The 21922-nt window shown below is 37.0% G+C and overlaps 1 protein-coding gene across 7 annotated transcripts in view; it reads left to right on the top strand.

Annotated features, from left to right (window-relative positions):
• rapgef6 (Rap guanine nucleotide exchange factor (GEF) 6) overlaps window positions 1–21922 on the top strand; it is an 82437-nt gene that overhangs the window by 45443 nt on the left and 15072 nt on the right. For 5 of the 7 annotated variants that reach the window (XM_063012239.1, XM_063012240.1, XM_063012237.1 and 2 more), the window contains 11 exons: window positions 373–537; window positions 763–870; window positions 3822–4025; window positions 4266–4374; window positions 4564–4807; window positions 11051–11208; window positions 12780–12794; window positions 14901–15141; window positions 16611–16991; window positions 18576–18787; window positions 19546–19669. In XM_063012239.1, the coding sequence (XP_062868309.1) occupies window positions 373–537; window positions 763–870; window positions 3822–4025; window positions 4266–4374; window positions 4564–4807; window positions 11051–11208; window positions 12780–12794; window positions 14901–15141; window positions 16611–16991; window positions 18576–18787; window positions 19546–19669 (1961 nt within the window). The remainder of the gene's footprint in view (window positions 1–372; window positions 538–762; window positions 871–3821; window positions 4026–4265; window positions 4375–4563; window positions 4808–11050; window positions 11209–12779; window positions 12795–14900; window positions 15142–16610; window positions 16992–18575; window positions 18788–19545; window positions 19670–21922) is intronic. The other 2 variants (XM_063012238.1, XM_063012236.1) reach the window with 1 other exon arrangement.

The raw sequence follows: 21922 nt of genomic DNA, 5'->3' as shown, positions 1-21922 counted from the left end.
ATTTGTACATTGTAGTATTTTGGAAAAGAAAAAAACTGTATATGTGATTAACCCATTGCTGTTTGAGACATATCAGTATTATGCATCTAAAAAAAGCCTACTCTTTTTAATAGACGGCATCTAAAACACCAAAATTATGAGCTGAATTAGCATTGCAAAACTCCACAATTGGTAGGACCTCACTATCAACCGAATAATAAAAAAATAAAGAAATCATTGTGATGTATAATGGCACGAAACAATAGCATTCCATTCTGTTTTACTTATTAAATTTAATGTGGATCGAATCTGTAGGTTCTCACAAAAATGTAGGCATATTCCAAAGTATAAAATGTGGATATTTGTTTTAAATATGGCATGATGTTTATTAAGGGCACTCCAGAGAGGTTGATAATGCACCTGGTGGAGGAGCCTTCAGTGGTTGACCCGACCTACATTGAGGACTTCCTCCTTACCTATCGCACCTTTCTTTCCAGTCCAATGGAAGTTGGCAATAAATTACTGGAGTGGTTCAAAATGGACAGCCTCAGAGACACGGTATGTACTGTGTGTGTGTGTGCTATACGCACTTTATTTGTCCTAAAGGCCCATATTGTTCTTTTTATCTACAGTAGTTTTACCCAAATTCAAACTGGTACTGCAAGACAAATTTTGTTTGTGATTACTATAAATAATTAAATAAAAATTAAAGCGCAGGTACAATGTTCAGTCAAAGTGTAAATTGTCATTATAAAACTATTACACTTTTTGTCTTTTATGAAGGTCACACGGATAGTGTTATTATGGGTGAACAACCATTTTAATGATTTTGAAGGAAATCCTGCCATGACCCAGTTTCTTGAAGACTTTGAAAAGTTGCTGGATGAAGCGGTGAGACTTTTACCAATAAATAAACACATGTAAAAGAGCCAGTATACTCTAATCACACAGCTTATACATTTTTCTAACATACTTTTCTGTGTAGTGTTGAATTTGTTTTAGATGGGTTGTTCAAAAGTACCATCATTTCTTTTAAAATGAATTCTAACCACAATGCTAGGGTGCTAACATACAGCTCACAGCAAAAATTCATTATTTTGAGAGTGACAAATAACTTATGTCAGTACATTTCAGTGGAACTAAAATTCTTTTGTAAATAGAAAACAATAATAAATCACACCTGTCTAATAATCTGTGTGTAAAAGAATTGTTAACAAATTAACTGCTAATGACACCCTTTCTATAAAGCAGTGGTGATTTCTCTAAGATTGCCAGGGAAGCTTCCCCTAAAATGTCAGAAATTAAATGGTCAAATATGTACAGTTGTGTTAACATTTCATTGACTACAAATGCGGTAGAACACGTTCATCTCGAAGACGAGTTCGTTCAGAATCAGCTACTAAAATAACAAAGGAGATTATAGATAGTAGATTATACGGCAGCGATCCAACGGGTGGCGCTCCAAGCATGAGGGGAGTGATTGGCGCATCAATAGAGACATGAGTGACCGCAGCCACTGTGGGATTTCGTTTTGAAAATCCTCGTGTCCTGTGTTAATTTCATTCAAGCTAATTCTCTTAACTACAGGCAGTTTCAGGAATTCTTGTCTGAGCTGAAGATGTGCTTTACTGAGATCCGCTGGCTGAGTCGGGGCGAGTTTTGAAATGTTTTAACGACCTGCTCCCGGATGCATCAAAAATCAAAACTCAAGCACATTGTTAAATTTTTATGCTTCTCTTTCCATTGCTCCCCGATCTCAATAAAACATGCACTCAAAGTAACTACCGTTTTTGGGAGCATCTACATCTGTGAGCAGACTTTTTCGAAGTTGAAACACCTTAAATCTCCAACCAGATCCAGACTCACTGATCAACATTTATTAGCTATTATGACTGGCAGTAACAAATATGGAACCTGATGCTTACTGTCGTCAGGCAAAAGCAGACTCACAGTTCACACTGATTTTTTTAAGGAAACACTGTATGAGGTAGGATAATGGAAATTATTAAAATAAATAAAATTTCTGCATTATCATTATGAACTACAATTATACAAAGCCCAGACAATACATCCAGTATACATAGTAAATAGCTTTTTTGGGTGTGTTTACTATTTCACCCGCGGTCCGGCCCCCCGAAACACTGAAGAACAGTAATCTGGCCCTTCGGTTAAAAAGTTTGAGGACCCCTGGTCTATTCACTTCAACGGGACTGCATGGAAGGGTTTTTTTTCATTGCTTCGAAACTCGCCGGTCATTGGATAAATGCCACGATTTTGTCCCGCCCCCGGACGCTGAGCGTCTCTGGGGGTGAATGGAGCTGTGGGCGGGTCTGGACGCGGAGCTTCTGCAAGATGATTGGAGGATCAGTCGAAAGGCTGAATCCCGTTTTGATTGACAGCTATTTTGAGATCTACACCGTCACTTCATCACTTGGAGCTTCAGTCCCAGCGCGGATTTTGCGAGTGAAGTCGAAAGACAAACTGCAACCCATTTCTTGGTATTTGCTTTGTGAAATTACTTGACCATTTTCATTGTTCATTGTGTAAATAAAACACACTCATAGTATTTGTTTCAGTTTAACATAATTTCAACATTTTCTTGTTCGAGTTTAATATCATTTCGTTAGTTCGTTCAATCAATCATTCATACTGTTGGCTAGGTCGGAGTGAACTAGCCAGCTAGCAAGGTGCACACAATGGCAGACAATGCTAATATTGTCGACCTGATTTTGGCAAAGCCATTTAATAGTCTTCCTTACGAGGAGAAAGTTAGAATTAAACAGCAGGTAAGATCAACACCTAAGATTGATTTGGTGCAAAAAGTAAGTACAATGGGCCAAGGCCGTCTAAGCCAGGGGTTTTCAACCTGTGGGGCGCGCCCCCCCAGACAAGTACCCCGGGGTGCCTGACCGGGGGGCGTGGCATTACGAGATTTTTTTACTTCTAAAACTAAAGCAATTCATTTTTCACCCACGGGAGACATATTTCATTACTCTAACTGACCACGCTCACACGCACGTTTAATGTTATTTAGTTCCGTCTGAAAAAAACCTTCAAAATAGAGCTATCAGCGAAGATAACCGGTGTCAAAAGCAACGACCGCTGTTATAGGATTTGTTTGTGTCTTTAAGAGAGACGCTCTGTTCACAGTATCGATTATAAGTGACTCAGGAGTCAATTCATTTTAAGCGCAGCATTAGTTTCTTTTCTCAGTCATCTCTCCGTGTTTACTGTTATAATGAATGTTGCGGTTGTAAATAAACACCAACTACTACAGAACATTTTGTGTGACTCGCTTACCTTAAAAAGCTCAGGCTTAATTATACTGAGTATTACCACAGAGTCAGAGTTGTTCTGCCTGTGGAGGTAAACGTTTTCAGTCAGAGCAGATGATCCCGAACTAACCAACTTAGTAATTGATGAACTTTTGTCTATGCTCTGTGAAGTAACGTTTTCTGCTCTCATCTACATCAAAAAGCAAGAACCGCTTATGATTTACCAAAGTGAACCACAAATTTATATAATGTGTTGATAGAATTGGCTCAGATGGGGTGAACTGTATTATCTTTTTAAAATAATATTTTCAATCAGCAAAATTATATAATGTGCACAACATTAATTACGTTCTTTTAGCTTGTCAGAAGCTGGATAGATGGATGGATAGATAGAGAGACAGATAGAGAGAGAGAACTTTTAATATCCAGAGGGAAGTTCTTATATCCCACAGTTTTTACAGGTTCGCACCACCAACTACTAACAATACAGCACCCTCTAACTATACACAACATAAAAAAATGAGGCATGCAAGAGGTTATACCAACCTCTCTCTATTTTATTTTCAGAAAATGAAGGGTCATTTGCGCTTGCTGAACATCGCCTCTGCAGCGAAGGCTAAGTGGCGTCAGGTGACGCTGCAGAAAGCAAGCAGAGAGTCAGCGCTAAACTTTAGCCTGCTGGGAGGCAGTGAGAGAGGCTTTGGCATATTTATCGACAATGTGGAAGTGGACAGCAAGGCCAAAGAGGCCGGTCTTAAACGTGGAGATCAGGTTTGCATAAACACTTTGTAGAATTACAAGGATTAAATATAAATCTTTGCAAACTGTTGATCTAAACAAAAATGTTTATTAGTTCATGTTAAGGATTATCTAAGCTAGATGTAAGGCAGTAAAAAGTTTTGGGCAGAGTTTGCTATATTGTGAAGAGTGAATATGGTCCAAAACATAGAAGCATTACAATTCATGTGTGAAATCAAAATCTCTTAATATTTTCCTTTCTGTCTTTTGTAGGTAATTGAGGTTAATGGTCAAAGCTTTGAGAACATATCTTACTCCAAAGCTATGGACATTCTGAGGAACAACACTCATCTCTCTCTTACTGTCAAGACCAACATCTTTGGTATGGTTTGTTTTGAAAGAGAATTTTAAATAGAAAATAGAAAAAAAAGTAGGAATGATCTATCATTACATATAGTCTTTAAGCGTAAGGCTGAAAATAGTAGTCAGACTGGTCTAGTTCACCCAGTCATGTTTACAACATGTTTTTACATTTTTAATAATGGGATTGTTTAATAATTTCCTACTGTAGTCTTCAAAGAGCTTCAGAACCGTGTGAGGCTAGAAAAGAAAAGCGGTGGCCCCCACATTCCCAAAATTCTGGAGAAAAAGGGCAACCGCTTCTCCATTGCTGAGCTGCCAGGAGACATCGAACTTCCAACAGACAACAAGAGCCACAGAAAAATGAAGGCTAATACAGTGTCAAGTGGACGTAGCAAGATCCGTAAAATGCTGGAAAAGACCAGGTTCAGCATTCTTCCTCCCAAAACATTCAGGTATTGAGAGAGCTGGCTTTTTAGCAGTGTATGTATATTTAGTTTCCGATTATCTGTGAATAGTAAGAGTTATTTTATCTGACTATTATTACAGTCATTAGGGTTACTGTATTATATAAAATGTATCAGAAATTACTTTTGCTAATGCTGTTTAAAAACCTAAAATCATAATATACCACATTATTCTAGTCAGGACAGTGTGTCCTTCTGTCAATTTTTCTTTTGATTGGCTTCATGTTGAGAGATGAACCCAGGCAATTACAGCTTCATACTCCCAACCCCAAAATTGTTTCAGTACACATTGTTTTTATGTCATTTCTGTCCCAAAGCGACCTTTGTGGGTTTTTTCATAGTTGATGTCTGAAGTCTTGTGCTAAATTAATTCTGTGAAGGCCAGTCTTTGTGTTGGAACTGCCTAGTGCTTTGTGCTTGCTTTTGCTTAGTTACTTGTTTTCTACCTTTATATCTGCTTCAGGGGACTGTTTGGGTAAGACACACCTTCACACATTTCTTTTACCATGCTTTACACCACCCTTTCATTTTATCGCTCCACAGTTATTGGACAAAACGTTAAGCTAAGTGTCAAACTATAGACTATAGGTTCTATATAAAGGGCAACTATTTGCCTATTGTTATAAAATATAATATGCAATTTGTACATTTTCATTCAACATATTTGAACAGAAATTTTCTACAATACATTTACAGGTTGCTCAAGTTTTTTTTATGTATGGCAAGTCCAGTTTGCTATGGGATCAGGCTAATAGCTGTAACATCTATCCAAGTTCAATTTTGTTTGGACTGCTGATAAATTGCTGCTTTGTGGCAAGTTTAGTGTTGGTGGTTTGACAAAACAGATTTTATTGTTTTTCTTACCCAAAACCCTAGATTTCCGGGCAACCTTATTAATGATGACCTTTTAGCCAGTGCATGGTCTCTCATACATAATTTTTTTTTTACATTTTTCTGTATCATATTTATAAATGCTTTAAAAAGACGCAGTTTAAGACACAGCATGGTAAACATGGAAAACATTTTGCAATTAAAATCAGTACATATTTCACCACATTTTAAAGCATTACCTCTGTCATATATTTTAATTTATTTAAAAATACATGCATGAATACTCCACAATAGAAACAAAAACCAGAAAGAAACCAAAGGGCATAAGGGGTTTTGTTCAGATAAATCTATGTCAAGTACATAACAGCCATGTTGCTTCACTTCTTGTTTACATGAAGTTAAATTATGCTCAGCTTTGTTGCATTACTAAATCCATCCATTTCACATCACGAACATATGCTTTGCTTCCTGTTTCTGTACATTGTTGACTTTTGTTGCATATGAACCTCTTGCTGTCTCATCACACCACGTCACTGTCATTGTAAATGCATGGATTACACAAGCACACAAGGATCTGGCTCTTACTCAGGACCTGTTATTAATATTTTACAGTTTATAATTAACAAATAAAATTGGAAATTGTATGAACCCTATTTCTGAAAAATTCAGGACGTTTTGTAAAATGCAGTAAAAAGAGGTAAAAGAGGAATCTGTGATCTGTTAATTCCCTTGAATATTTAGTTGGCAAAAATATTTTTTAGGTTTTTATTGAACAATTTCATTGTATTTTGTAAATATAAACACAATTAGAATTTGATGCCTGCAAAACACCAAAAAAGTTGGGACAGAGGCAAAATATGAGTGAAAAGTTCATAGAAAATTCAGTTACAGCGTTCCACAATAAGCAGGTGAATTGATAACAGGTTAGGGTATCATGATTGGATATAAAAGTAGGATCCACCAAGGATTAGTCTTTACAAGCAATGATGGATCATAGGTCACAACTTTGTACCAAACGTGAGAGAATTGTCAGTAATTTCAAATAAAACATTTCTCTTTGCAAGATTGCAATTAATTTGGTCTTTCACCATCTACTAATATTGTGAAAGGATTTAGGGAATCTGGAGAGATATGTAGGGCACAGCTTGAAACCACTGTTAAATGTGTATGACCTTTGATGGCTTCTTGTGCACAGCCCTGTAAGAGTTCAGTTACTGTGATTACCGTAGCCACATAGGCTTGGGAGTACTTCAGAAAACACTCACACATTGTGAAATGCAGCCTTATAGTCTATTTTCCAAAGAGAAAGCCATAAATTGATTCTATTCATAAATTGATTCTGGACCTGAGCTCATCTCAGATCGTCTAAAAGACGTGAAATGTGTGCTATTTTAAAGAGACACATGCTGCCATCAAGGTGATGTCATTTCCTGGGACATCCATGATTATTTACATTTTCAGAATTTAGCAGATGCCTTTATCCAAAGCGACTTACAGTACTGTGACAGTATATTGTCTGAGCAATTGAGGGGTAAGGGCCTTGCTCAAAGGCCAAACAGCCGCAACCTGGCAGTGGTGGGGCGTAAACCAGCTATCTTGTGATTACTAGTCCAGTACCTTAACTGCTAGGCTACAGCTTGCCCTTATTTCAGCAAGATGCCAGGTTTCATTCTGTACATGCTACAACAGCGTGGATTTATAGACACAGAATGTGTCTGACTTGACTGGCCTTGACTGGCCTGCCTGCAGTCTGCATCTGTCACCTGTTAAAAATGTTTGATGCAGCATTAAGAGGAGAATCAGACGATGGTGACCACGGACTGTGGAGCAGCTGAAGTTTTGTGTCAATCAGAAATAGAGAAAAATTCCATCTGCAGAACTGCAACAATTAGTGTCCTCAGTTCCCAAACCATTAAAAACTAAGTAGAAAAAGGTGATGGGACACAATGATAAACATGCCTCTGTCCCAACAAAATCTTTAATTTATGTTTATTATGTTTACAAAATACAATAAAGTTGATCAGTGAAAACACTGGGGAAAAAGGTATCACTTAAATAAAGATTCACAATTATGGCTGGACGATATGGCTAAAATGTATATCACGATCTAATTCCTAATTTCGGTCGATACGATATAATTCCGATATCGATACAAATGTCAGAAAAACTGCCAGGTACACCAACATTGAAAGGCTGTACCTGCGAACCTGCGAAATTTATTTGCAAAGTCTATGAAATCTCACATAATATTTTAGAAATAATAATAATAATAATAATACAAAAAAATTCGCTTTCACCTTTTACTTGTATTCAGCATTTGTATACAGACAAAAACACGACATCATTCTCAAATAAACATAAGCTTTGACAATATATAATATAATATATTAACATATGTCTTAACCAGAGGTGGAAAGAGTACTAAAATATTGTACTCAAGTAAAAGTACTATTACTTTAATGAATTTTTACTTAAGTACGAGTAAAGTTACTAGTCTAAAAATCTACTCAAGTAAAAGGTAACTAATTTAAAATGTACTCAGAGTAAACGTTACTTAATTACTTGTTTAACAGCGGGGGGGGGGGGGGGGGGGGGCTCTTCTGTGTAATGCAAACAGGACAAGTGGATATAAATCTCACAATAGTTGTTTTTAATTCAAATATAATAGAAGAAACATGTTGATACAACATTTAAAACATTTAGGGATGTGTAATGTGTCATTTTAGTCCCATAAAACTTTTTTAAACTGTATAACCACTAGTGATGTGTCGTAGAATTATTTGAATCTATTGAACGGCCCTTTAAACTGAAATAAAGGAATCGATTCGCGCTTCTGGGAGTCGTTATGTATATACAGTATACGGCTCTTTAAAAGGAACCGAGACAAAAGATCCGACTCCCCGTTGCAGAATTCACTGCAGCAGTTTCCCAGACGCGATTTCTTTAGCGTTTATTATTTTACTCAGTAACAGATCTTATTTAAAATGTAGCGAATTACAATTCTTAATACAAAACATACTTAAGTAAAAGTAAAATTACAGGCTGTGAAATCTACTTTAAAAAGTACAAGTACACAAAAAAACTAAAAAGTACACTCACAGTAACGCGAGTAAATGTAATTCGTTACTTTCCACCTCTGGTCTTAACTAACTTTAATCCACAACATGGACTGATTATTATTTGTATGTAAACATTTTCGAACAAAAGTGCTCAACCAGGATAAAGAATATAAAAAGTGCTTAAGAGTTGCTGCAGAATTTGCAGCGGCAGATGTTGTGCTTAAAGAATACAGAAAAAAAGAGTCCAGTCTTTCCTCTCTTATCAACTATTTCTACTGCTTCTTTTTTAACTGTGGATGCTCGTTCACTCAGCTGTTGATTTGAACTCATTTAGCCGCTAATATCCACCGTGTTGTAGGTAGTGTAATCAGAGCGGTAACGCTGAGAACTGGCTTCGTGCCTGTGGCGTACGTCATCACGCACTGACGTATGCATATCGATCGAATTTGTTTAAAAATCATATCACCGTTATTGAAACATTTTCTATCGCGATATATATCGATATCGAATTATTGTCCAGCACTATTCACAATAATTAACAAATCACAGATTTAGATTTCTTCTTGTGAAATTTACAAAAAAAATCTTTTCTGGAAGCTAAATCTTTTAGCTTTTGCCTTTATCTTCTTTTCTGAAATGTCATTTAAGCAATCATAGTTAGTTGATTGTCTTCACACATAGCCATTCTTTCCAAGGAAGAGCAACCCAGGCACACACTTGTCTGCCTGCTTACGTCCTTGTGGAGCTCAGCAGTCGGTTAAATAGACATGTTGAATCCGAATCAATATTGAGATAAAAGTGTCACCTGTGTTCTTTATTATGCTGTGCTCTCAAAATGTCACTGTGTGTGTTGTAAATGAATGCTTGGCCTTCCATTGTTGAGATTTCAGACATATTCACCATTTACATGTGTTATTTAAATGTTGTGTAAATGTATGTGTGGACTACAAATACTAAAATGATTTATTATGATCCTAAACTAAAGAGTATAAAAGTTTCATTTATAGTGGCAAAAGAAGTTTGTAAGCCCTTTGGAATAACCCTTATTTACTTGAAAAATAGTCATAACATATTAATTGATTAAAATATTAATCACAATTGTACACAGCTGTACACAAATTCTGCTATTCCAATCAGTTCAGAGGAATAGGATGTAGTGGTGCTACACCTTGGAAAGAAGTCCTCCTTATTCAGAAAGTACCTATTATTGTAAATCATGTCTCAGACAAACAAATTTCTGTGTTTATCAGGTAAAATAATATAACTTTCTTCATATGATGAAAGTTATTGCTATGGTGGTACGGTGAGTAGTACTGTCACCTCACAGCAAGAAGTACCTGGGTTTTTAATTCCCCAGCCAGGTTGCCAGGTTCGTTTCTGTGTGGTTTTGCATGTTCCCCTGTGTCCGCGTGGGTTTCCTCCGGGTGCTTTGGTTTCAGGCCAATTGACTTGTTGTTTGGGTAAAATAAAATAACATTGCGTTCAAAATTAACCAAATGAACCAGAGAAACGAGAGAGAAAGAGAAAAGGGACCAAGATTTCGTAAAGGATTGTGTGTGTGTGTGTGTGTGTGTGTGAGAGAGAGAGAGAGAGAGACAGCTGTACCCTCAACACCAGACAATAAAACAGGTTAAATCAGTACTCATACATCAAAAACCTTTACCAGCTGCTGAAGGCTGAAGGCTGCTAATAAATACAACCATGCTACTGTGGGTATAGAATTACATAGTGTGGTGTTTAATCACAGTGTTGAAGACAGTGATGGATCTATAAGGGTTCCCTAAAAACAATGATTGATGTGCATAGATATGTGGACAGCCAACATATATGAAGACCTAATGTACCCAATGGTGCAAACACAGTTTCCTGATAATGTTCCTATATTTCAGGAAGATGATGCGTACTTACTGCTAAAGTAATTTAGGAGTGGTTTGATGAACAGAGGCATTAGGTGAAACTTTTTTGTGCTCTTCTTATTCAGAAACTAAAAACATGAAAATCTATAGACTTTAATCATGTATTCTAGCTGAGGTCTCTGAGACCCCAAACAGAAGTGTATGAATATAGGGGGTAAGTATAAAATTATTGTTTATTTGCAGTTTCCATAAATTAAAAAAGGTTTTGAGATACTAAGTTGATTGAAAAAAGCTAAAAGTATTTTTTGAGCTGTTAAAGAGGCTCTGGGCTCTCAGGGACACCAAACAGAACATGAGGGTTAGACATAGAAGAAAAATACAATTAATCATGTGTTAAATAACTGACATATCCCAAAGGGTTCACAAACTTTGTGCTTGATTTATGTATAAACCCAAGTAAAAGCAAATTTGTTCTTTTGTCTTAGTGATGGAGGGATAGGCCATTCTCAGGACGACAGCATCATCGGCACAAAACAATCCAGGAACAGCATGGCCATTATGCCCATTACAGCCAGTCTGTCTTCAAGTAGCCCCGATTTGCTGCAGCCAACTACCAGTGCACTAAATTTTTCAAATCCCACAGGTGAGCCATGCCACTTTCTTTATACCTTTGTTTTTATTTCTTTGTTCTTTTATTTTATGTTTCTGGGCTTTATTAGAATAAGACATGCTTTGCTCGGGGTCTGTTTTTTTTGTACATCACTTATCAAATACAGATAATAAAACAGGTTAAATCAGTACTCATACAACTGTTAGAAATTCAGCAAAATTCAGGAGCCAGGAGACCGCCAGTCTTCAGGAGTAGAGTCGTTTATTAACACATACAGATAGATGTATGGGCACAGCTTGGAAGACCGAAAAAAAATCTAACTACACATATTTTGGGAAGACTTTATATACACTAGAAATGAGGGGAGGATTAGAAAGAAAGGAGGAGGTCAGGGGGGGCAGGAATGACAATGCAGAGGGGGACTGCAAAAGGTGACCAAAAGGTTGGGGTAGTGTGAATACAAGAGACAATGAAGGATGATCGGAAAGGGGGGGGGGGGGGGGGGGGGGTACTGGAAGGGTGTTGGCTTTATGGTGGGTGATACAGGAGATAAAGGGCTTTACAGGAGATATAGGATAAGGCTGAACAAAAGGGCTTTGGCCTTTATGACACAATTAGGTGTGACTAGACAGGATTGGGTGTGTGTAGGAGACAGGGAGTGGGGTGATACAGGATGGGGGATCAACGAGGAGGGCTCACTCATTATACAAAATGTAAGAAAAGGGGGATAATTTCTCTTACATCAAAAACCTTTACTAGCTAGTAAGTAACTGTCAGCACACATTTGAAAAAATACATGTTATTAATTTACTTTTGTATTTCCAGTGGCCCATTCAGTGGCACTTTCTGAAGGCTGCTAATAAATACAACCCTGCTACTGTGGGTATAGAATTACACAGTGTGGTGTTTAATCACAGTGTTGAAGACTGGAAGATAATTGAATACTAAAAAATTATCAGTAAAATTCGGTCAACTAAATAATTCATGCACAAATAATGGGCCTCTGATCACCACATAGTTAATGGTTGACATCAGAGCCTCAGTGAAGCTCTTAACTAAAAAGTTAACTGATAATCCTTTATACACTTTAGAAACAGTAATTCTTTTTACACTTACCTATTTTTTTATGTACAGGAGGGCAGTACTTGTCCTTAATACGTGACCATTAAAGAAGGGAACTGGCTTCATATTAAACTTAGATCCTTTAATAAAAAGCAAGGTAAACAAAACATTACAAAAACAATACAAAAAAGATCATCATAATTTCATATTAAACTTAGATCCTTTAATAAAAAGCAAGGTAAACAAAACATTACAAAAATAATACAAAAAAGAACATCATAATTTCATCATAACTTCATATTAAACTTATGTGGTCCAATACAACTTCTTTTAAATTACCCCAGAGGAAAATTTGCAGCATCAACAAGTTTCTGGCTTCCAAAGGGTTTTTTATATAAAATGCCCTGTCAAAAATTACATTTTTGGCACTAAAGTAACATTGAACGCTGTTTTTAACTTGCGAATACATGCAGGCACCCTCATTTACTTGCCTGGTCCTTTTCTTTCATTTCTTCTTCTGCTTTCTTTTCCTGCTGTTCCAGCAACTGCATATTACTGTGAGTACAAGCTCTTTATCAAACTCTTTTATAGATAGGTCTTTATACCTGAGATTATTGCTATTTGTTTAAACATTTGATCAGCCATAACATTAAAACCACCTCCTTGTTTTTACTCACATTGTCTATTTTATCGGCTTCACTTATAGAAGCACTTTGTAGTTCTACAATTACTCACTGTAGTCCATCTGTTTCTCTGCATGCTTTGTTAGCCCCTCTTTCATGCTGTTCTTCAATGGTTAGGACTCTCCCAGGACCACTACAGAGTAGATATTATTTGGGTGGTGGGTCATTCTCAGCACTGCAGTGACACTGACATGGTGGTGGTGTGTTAGTGTATGTTGTGCAGGTATGAGTGGATAAGACACAGCAATGCTGATGGAGTTTTTATAGACCTCACTGTCACTGCTGGACTGAGAATAGTCCACCAACCAAAAATAGATGCGGACAACAGCGCCCTGTGGGCAGCGTCCTGTGACCACTGATGAAGGTCTAGAAGATGACCTCAAACAGTAGCAATAGATGAGCGATCTTCTCTGACTTAACATCTACAAGGTAGGAGTGTGGACAGTGAGTGGACATGGTATTTAAAAACTCCAGCAGCACTGCTGTCTGATCCACTCATACCAGCACAACACACACTAACACACCACCACCATGTCAGTGTCACTGCAGTGCTGAGAATCATCCACCATCTAAATAATACCTGCTTTGTGGTGGTTCTGTGGGCATTGAAGAACAGCATGAAAGCAAGCTACAAAAGTATGTAGAGAAACAGATGGACTACAGTCAGTAATTGTAGAACTACAAAGTGCTTCTATATGGTAAGTGGAGCTGATAAAATGGACAGTGAGTGTAGAAACGGAGGTGGTTTTAATGTTATGGCTGATCAGTGTGTATATACAGTATATATACAGTGTATCACAAAAGTGAGTACACCCCTCACATTTGTGCTCAGCGTCACATCCAACTGCTGTCTTTGAAAGATAGGCGCAGGAGTGCTGTCAGCATTGCTGCAGAGATTGAAAAGGTGGGGGGTCAGCCTGTCAGTGCTCAGACCATACGCCGCACACTACATCAAATTGGTCTGCATGGCTGTCACCCCAGAAGGAAGCCTCTTCTGAAGTCTCTACACAAGAAAGCCCGCAAACAGTTTGCTGAAGACATGTCAACAAAGGACATGGATTACTGGAACCATGTCCTATGGTCTGATGAGACCAAGATTAATTTGTTTGGTTCAGATGGTCTCAAGCATGTGTGGCGGCAATCAGGTGAGGAGTACAAAGATAAGTGTGTCATGCCTACAGTCAAGCATGGTGGTGGGAATGCCATGGTCTGGGGCTGCATGAGTGCAGCAGGTGTTGGGGAGTTACATTTCATTGAGGGACACATGAACTCCAATATGTACTGTGAAATACTGAAGCAGAGCATGATCCCCTCCCTCCGGAAACTGGGTCGCAGGGCAGTGTTCCAGCATGATAATGACCCCAAACACACCTCTAAGACGACCACTGCTTTATTGAAGAGGCTGAGGGTAAAGGTGATGGACTGGCCAAGCATGTCTCCAGACCTAAACCCAATAGAACATCTTTGGGGCATCCTCAAGCGGAAGGTGGAGGAGCGCAAAGTCTCGAATATCCGCCAGCTCCGTGATGTCGTCATGGAGGAGTGGAAAAGCATTCCAGTGGCAACCTGTGAAGCTCTGGTAAACTCCATGCCCAGGAGAGTTAAGGCAGTTCTGGGAAATAATGGTGGCCACACAAAATATTGACACTTCAGGAACTTTCACTAAGGGGTGTACTCACTTTTGTTGCCGGTGGTTTAGACATTAATGGCTGTATATTGAGTTATTTTGAGGGAAGAATAAATGTACACTGTTATATAAGCTGCACACAGACTACTTTTCATTGTGTCAAAGTGTCATTTTGTCAGTGTTGTCCCATGAAAAGATATACTTAAATATCTGCAGAAATGTGAGGGGTGTACTCACTTTTGTGATACACTGTATATATATATATATATATACTGTATATATCACCAGAATAGCCCCTCCTTTTCAACTTACCTATTTAACTTTGGTTTGCCTTTTTTTTCTTTCATAAACAGACCTTCCAGACCAAGTGATCCGTGTTTTCAAAGCAGACCAACAGAGCTGCTACATCATCATCAGTAAAGACACAACAGCCAAGGATGTTGTCTTGCATGTAGTCAACGAGTTTGGCCTTATTGCTGCTCCTGAGACCTACTCGCTGTGTGAGGTGTCAGTCAGTCCAGAAGGTGTCATTAAACAACGGCGCCTACCAGATCAGCTGTCAAAACTAGCCGATCGCATTCAGCTCAATGGCAGGTAAGATCTGAACTAGGGCTTGGTAAATTGGCCTAAACATAATATTATAATATATTTATATTATTGATGGTAGCGGTTACATTTGTTAGGACCTTAGTGGCATTTATCATTTAACCTGCTATGTTAATTTGTCAAAATGAGTTGTTGATGCATGACTGTGTAAGAACATGTTTAGACAAAATAACAAATGTTATCTATTGACTTTTTCAAAGTTAAATTAAATTACGATGCCAATGTGTAGTATGATGTTCAAAGGTGACTTATAGTGGTTTCCACTAGTATTTTAATGAGTTAGTTAAAGAAGTGTGCTGTATTTTTTTTTAGATTGTGCCAGTTAGTAAAAAATCAGGCAGTTCTTACTTTTCTGTCCATACATTTGGTGGACAAAAAGAAAATATTTACTAGATATTATACATTCAGACTGATGTATTTTTGAAGGAAATCATCATATAATGGCGTTGGTAAGTACAGTGATGGATCTATAAGGGTTCCCTAAACACAATGATTGATTTGCATAGATATGTGGACAGCAAACATATATGAAGACCTAATGTACCCAACGGTGCAAACACAGTTTCCTGATAATGTTCCTATATTTCAGGAAGGTGATGCGTACTTACTGCTAAAGTAATTTAGGTGTGGTTTGATGAACAGAGGCATTAGGTGAAACTTTTTCTTAAAGCTCTTCTTATTCACCTGGTTAAAACATAATTTAAACCTTATGTTACATTCCAAGCACAAACTGCAAAGAAGATCTGAGTTTTCCTTTTAAATAATGCTATGACATCCTTTCAAAAACAATTAGAATGTGTATAATCATAGTTAGAGAAAGACTAAAGCTGTTCTGAGGGCAAATGGGGATCCTATTTCCTATTACTTCAACTGTTTGTCAGAAACGTACAACCCCCATTTCATCAGCAGGCCCCCTCATCAGCAGCCTTTTTTTTAAATAGGTCACGGTTAATATTTAATTGACTTGTGCTTTCCTGCCAATCTCCACTAGCACCTCTCTCAGCAACCAGGATTGTTCCTGATGTTCTTTTCTAGAACTCCTGAAATACATCAATGCTATTAGTCTGTATAATTAATACAATTTAGGTTTATTTCTAACACTAAACTTCATGACTACATTATAGTTTGCTTAACAATTTAGGTTTATTTCTAACACTAAACTTCACGACTACATTATAGTTTGCTTTACCTACTATGAACCCTAGATCTTGCATAAACATACAAAAAATTGCAAGGGGCTATAAACATCAACAATGATGACTTTATTAACACTGGAGTGTGGAAACCATACTCAAAATAGCATTGCTGTTGTATAAAAATTGTTTTATACAACAGCAATGCTAACAACTATTTTGCTGCTGATACGTGTCTACTATCCGACCAACTATTCTTGGTAACCAATTAAAAATTGGTTTACAGTTTTTAAAAAATGACATGATTTGCTTTCTTTTGTTCAGGTACTACCTAAAGAACAACATGGAAACAGAGGCCCTTTGCTCAGATGAGGATGCTCAGGAACTACTCAGGGAGAGCCAAATCAGTCTTCTGCAGCTCAGCACTGTTGAAGTGGCTGCCCAGCTATCCATGCGGGACTTTGGCATCTTTCGAAATATTGAGTCTACAGAGTATGTGGACAATCTCTTCAAAATGGACAATGGCAACACAGGCCATCTAAAGCAGTTTGAGGAGCTCATCAACCAAGAAACGTTCTGGGTGGCCACTGAAATTTTGCACGAGTCCAATGCACTAAAGCGCATGAAGACCATCAAGCACTTTATTAAAATTGCACTGCACTGCCGCGAGTGCAAAAACTTCAACTCACTGTTTGCCATCATCAGGTGTGTTATTTTTGCTGTCGCTTTTGTATTGATTAGGACAACACTAGTGTGTTAGGACAAGGGCAATATAAACATTAATACATCATGTAAGATCGCCGAAAATTAAAATGCTGGTTAAAAAGCCTATTAAATATGACCTCTGTATTAGAAAATGTGATGCAATTTTTCAGCAACCAAACATACTGCAGGGAATGTTACAAAATCTGTAACATAAGATATCGTTTTAATTGACACTAGCAAAACAACATGGCAGTTAGAATGTCACACTTACGAGTTGTAAAAATGTAAACAGCAGATGTAGGTCACCTAAAAATTTACACGGTTTTCATAAGATTAATAAGATATATGCAAAACACATATAAGACTATACATTTACTTATTATGTGATTATTTTATATTTTAATCTTAATAAACTAAATTCAGCAAGCAGTACACTGATCTGAATATGGGAATATGGGCACTGAATAAGGGTATAATATAATATATATATATAATATAATAAGCTTAGAATATTTCTGTGTAGGTTCAGCTGGGAGATGTTTGCAGTAATAAATTAAAATGCAATTATATGTCATTACACAAACAGTCTATTCAAATGTAATCAAATTAGAAACCAAATCGGTCATGTTGTGTGTTTATATTTTGTGTTTAAAAATGAATAGAAAATAGTGAAAATATTACTATTACTAGTAAAACCACAAACAGCCAATAATAATGATATACACTGCCTGTCCAGACATGATTTTATTTGTTATGTCTGTGTCTTTATGCAATTTTAGAGATCTTTGTAAAAGTAAAAAATATATAGGTTAATTTCGATAACATCAGCCTTTAATTTAACCTACTTTTAATGGTTTGCAATCATCTTTTGGTGATTTACTTTATAGTTGCAGATGCTTTGCAGATATGCACACACACACTCCAACTTAGATTAAGTAGATCTTATTATTACAAATTCATAAAACTTAGTAATTATAATTTTGGAATTAGGACCTTATTTTATCCCCAGTAGTATTCCATAAAATACTAAAACTGAAGCTAAAAATATGATAATATTAATAAAACATTAATATCATAAAACAGAAAAACAAACAAACTATAAAATATACTTAAACTGTTTAAAAATTTTTGAAAATCAAATTTTACAAATCTAAATTAACACTTCTACACACTTTCTTTTTACAATTGCTGTAGAAATATTTGCAGTTTTGTAAAGTTATTAAGTGACATCTTCATTCATTTACATTCAGTTACCATTTTTTCCTGAGAAAAAAACCTTGACAGGTCATCAATCCATTGTATTTACTTATTTACTTACATTTTTACTTACTTACTCACACCTTGTGGCAACTTACAGTAGCCGCTCTATCTCCCTGCAAGGCTTAGCAGTCACACTCCAGTGAAAAGTTAATTGTTGTAGTAATTATGTTGAATAAGACTTATGATATAGAACAATACTAATTTATTTTATTAAGATATTGTTTAAACTGAATGAGCATTTTGCTAAAAATTCTAAATAACAAAAGACATGTTGCGTATGTTTGTATGTCTGTATGCATGTGTCTGGTGTCCACCTGTTTTTAGTGGTCTGAACCTCGCTCCAGTGGCCCGGCTAAGAGGCACATGGGAGAAGCTTCCCAGCAAGTACGAAAAGCTTTTTCGGGACCTGCAGGACATTTTTGACCCCTCACGAAACATGGCCAAATATCGTAACATCTTAAGCAGCCAAAGCATTCAGCCGCCAATAATCCCACTCTTTCCTGTGGTTAAGAAAGACCTTACTTTCCTGCATGAAGGTGTGTAAATAAAATAAAAAATTATATGCTCATCTTTATGCATATACACTTTGTGTTAGATCACTAACATAAAATTATTACTAACATAAAATTATTATAATCAGTTAATTAGTGGTAGCTACATTAACATTTCCTGATGACAGGTGGGTTACAAAATGAGTCTTGGTATTTATTATGTAGACATTTTTTACAATTTAATAGCAAACCAATTACAGTGAGAAATTTAAATACAAAAATAGTTCCAATGTTATTAATGCTGTCACTTCCCTCTCTTTTTTAAGTCTTACCATTTTAATACATCTTTTATTATTAGCTCAGTTTTTTCTGTCTGCTATTTCTTTTTCCCACTGTTCTTATTCTTGTCCCACTGTTTTTATTCAAGCACTGCTAGAAATGTGAATATTGGCTAAATGTGTTTAATAACACAAGGATAAATACATTTGATAGGATTTGAAATAGATGTTTGTCGCATCTGGTCTATCACACTTGCACCAGGTAATGCATTAATAGGCTATTTCTTAATAGCTCAGAAGCTTTAACCACCTTTTAATGCATAATGTAAATAAGAAGCAAATGTGCTTATAGTGATAGTCAAAATAGATTTCAAATTGATTCAAAGCCATTTGCATTCATATAATAAGCATGTTTGTTTCGAAAAAGCTAACAATCTTACATTAGAATACAACTTCAACACATGTATTTTTTTATTTCAGATAATTTTGTTAGAGATAATTTCATAATAATTTAACTGTTTGCAGGTAATGATACAAATGTGGATGGCCTAGTTAACTTTGAGAAGCTACGAATGATTGCCAAAGAGATACACAATGTTATCCGTATGACCTCCACCAACATGGACCCTGCATTGATGTTTCGCCAGAGGTTTGTGGCCACAGTATTCACCTTACAAACACGCCCAATCAGGTCACACAAACAGTTGGAATAAAAAATTTACAGATCATGACCTGAACAGGTAGACATGTTTTTTTAGAATTTTAATGTACAGTAGCCCAGGCTCTTAAGCAGCAAAGCATCCCCACACCATAACACTACCACCACTATGTTTGACTTTACTTATTGTGAATTGCTATTCTAGATTTATTACAGGACGTAACAGAACCTATTGAACTTTCTGTCCACAAAATGCTTGTTTTGTCTGAACAAAATTTTTTTTATGCACTTTAAATCATGAGCACCATTAAAAAAAGTCAGACTGCATGTTAAACTTGGTTTTTGTGGATATTTTGCATCTTGTCACAGTTTAAAGTTTAAACTTTGTTACACTATAACACTGTTGTCAGAAAGAGCTTTAATATTTAGACTGCATCATTATAAAGCAATTTTAACATGTTTATCTAGCATTTGTGATGAACTGTTTGCAGGCAGTTATTGTTTAAAATCTACAAATAGAAAGCTGAACATTGTGTATTTTCACTGTTCAACATTACTGCCACATTCACTATGTGCACTAGAGCTGACATCTCGCACAAATTGGGCAACATTCATAAACAATAAAGTATAAGGAGTTGTTGATATGATACTCTGTGATGTGTTTTACATTTTAATTGGTCACAATAAGCCTGTTGGTTATCAGTTCAAAGAAATTGGCAAAATTTGCATCCCATAAATGAAACAATTAAGTGTAAAAAAAAATTGTTAACAAGTCAGGAAAAGGCAAATACTTATTACATCACACTATGTGTGCAGTCCGAATGCTTTTGTGTGCAGCTTTGAAATCAAATCCTCCTTCTAACATAAAATTATTGCTAAAATACATGCTACTGTACAGGGTGGGCCATTCATATGGATACACCTAAATAAAATGGGAATGGTTGGTGATATTAACTTCCTGTTTGTGGCACATTAGTATATGGGAGGGGGAAAACTTTTCAAGATGGGTGGTGACCATGGCGGCCATTTTGAAGTCGGCCATTTTGGATCCAACTTTAGTTTTTTCAATGGGAAGAGGGTCATGTGACACATCAAACTTATTGAGAATTTCACAAGAAAAACAATGGTGTGCTTGGTTTTAACGTAACTTTATTCTTTCATGAGTTATTTACAAGTTTCTGACCACTTATAAAATGTGTTCAAAGTGCTGCCCATTGTGTTGGATTGTCAATGCAACCCTCTTCTCCCACTCTTCACACACTGATAGCAACACCGCAGAAGAAATGCTAGCACAGGCTTCCAGTATCCGTAGTTTCAGGTGCTGCACATCTCGTATCTTCACAGCATAGACAATTGCCTTCAGATGACCCCAAAGATAAAAGTCTAAGGGGGTCAGATCGGGAGACCTTGGGGGCCATTCAACTGGCCCACGACGACCAATCCACTTTCCAGGAAACTGTTCATCTAGGAATGCTCGGACCTGACACCCATAATGTGGTGGTGCACCATCTTGCTGGAAAAACTCAGGGAACGTGCCAGCTTCAGTGCATAAAGAGGGAAACACATCATCATGTAGCAATTTCAAATATCCAGTGGCCTTGAGGTTTCCATTGATGAAGAATGGCCCCACTATCTTTGTACCCCATATACCACACCATACCATAATTTTTTGTGTTCCAACAGTCTTGGAGGGATCTATCCAATGTGGGTTAGTGTCAGACCAATAGCGGTGGTTTTGTTTGTTAACTTCACCATTCACATAAAAGTTTGCCTCATCACTGAACAAAATGTTCTGTGTAAACTGAGGGTCCTGTTCCAATTTTTGTTTTGCCCATTCTGCAAATTCAGTGCGCCGATATGGGTCATCCTCTTTGAGATGCTGCAGCAGCTGGAGTTTGTAAGGGTGCCATTTGTGAGTAGCTAATATCCGCCGAAGGGATGTTCGACTGATGCCACTCTCCAGTGACATGCGGCGAGTGCTACGCTGTGGGCTCTTGCTGAATGAAGCTAGGACAGCCACTGATGTTTCTTCATTAGTGACAGTTTTCATGCGTCCACGTCCAACACTGAACCAGTTTCACGAAACTTGGCAAGCAGTTTGCTAACTGTAGCATGGGAGATGGGTGGTCTCGTAGGGTGTCTTGCATTGAAATCTGCTGCAATGACCCGGGTACTGCGTTCACCAGACATCAACACAATTTCTATCCGCCCCTCATGTGTTAACCTCTGCGACATGTCAATGGC

This window comes from Trichomycterus rosablanca, chromosome 16 (genome assembly GCF_030014385.1).
Source record: "Trichomycterus rosablanca isolate fTriRos1 chromosome 16, fTriRos1.hap1, whole genome shotgun sequence".
NCBI classification, from domain to species: Eukaryota; Metazoa; Chordata; class Actinopteri; order Siluriformes; family Trichomycteridae; genus Trichomycterus; species Trichomycterus rosablanca.
Note: the sequence above shows the minus strand (reverse complement) of the source record. Positions and strands in the feature narration are given on the sequence as shown.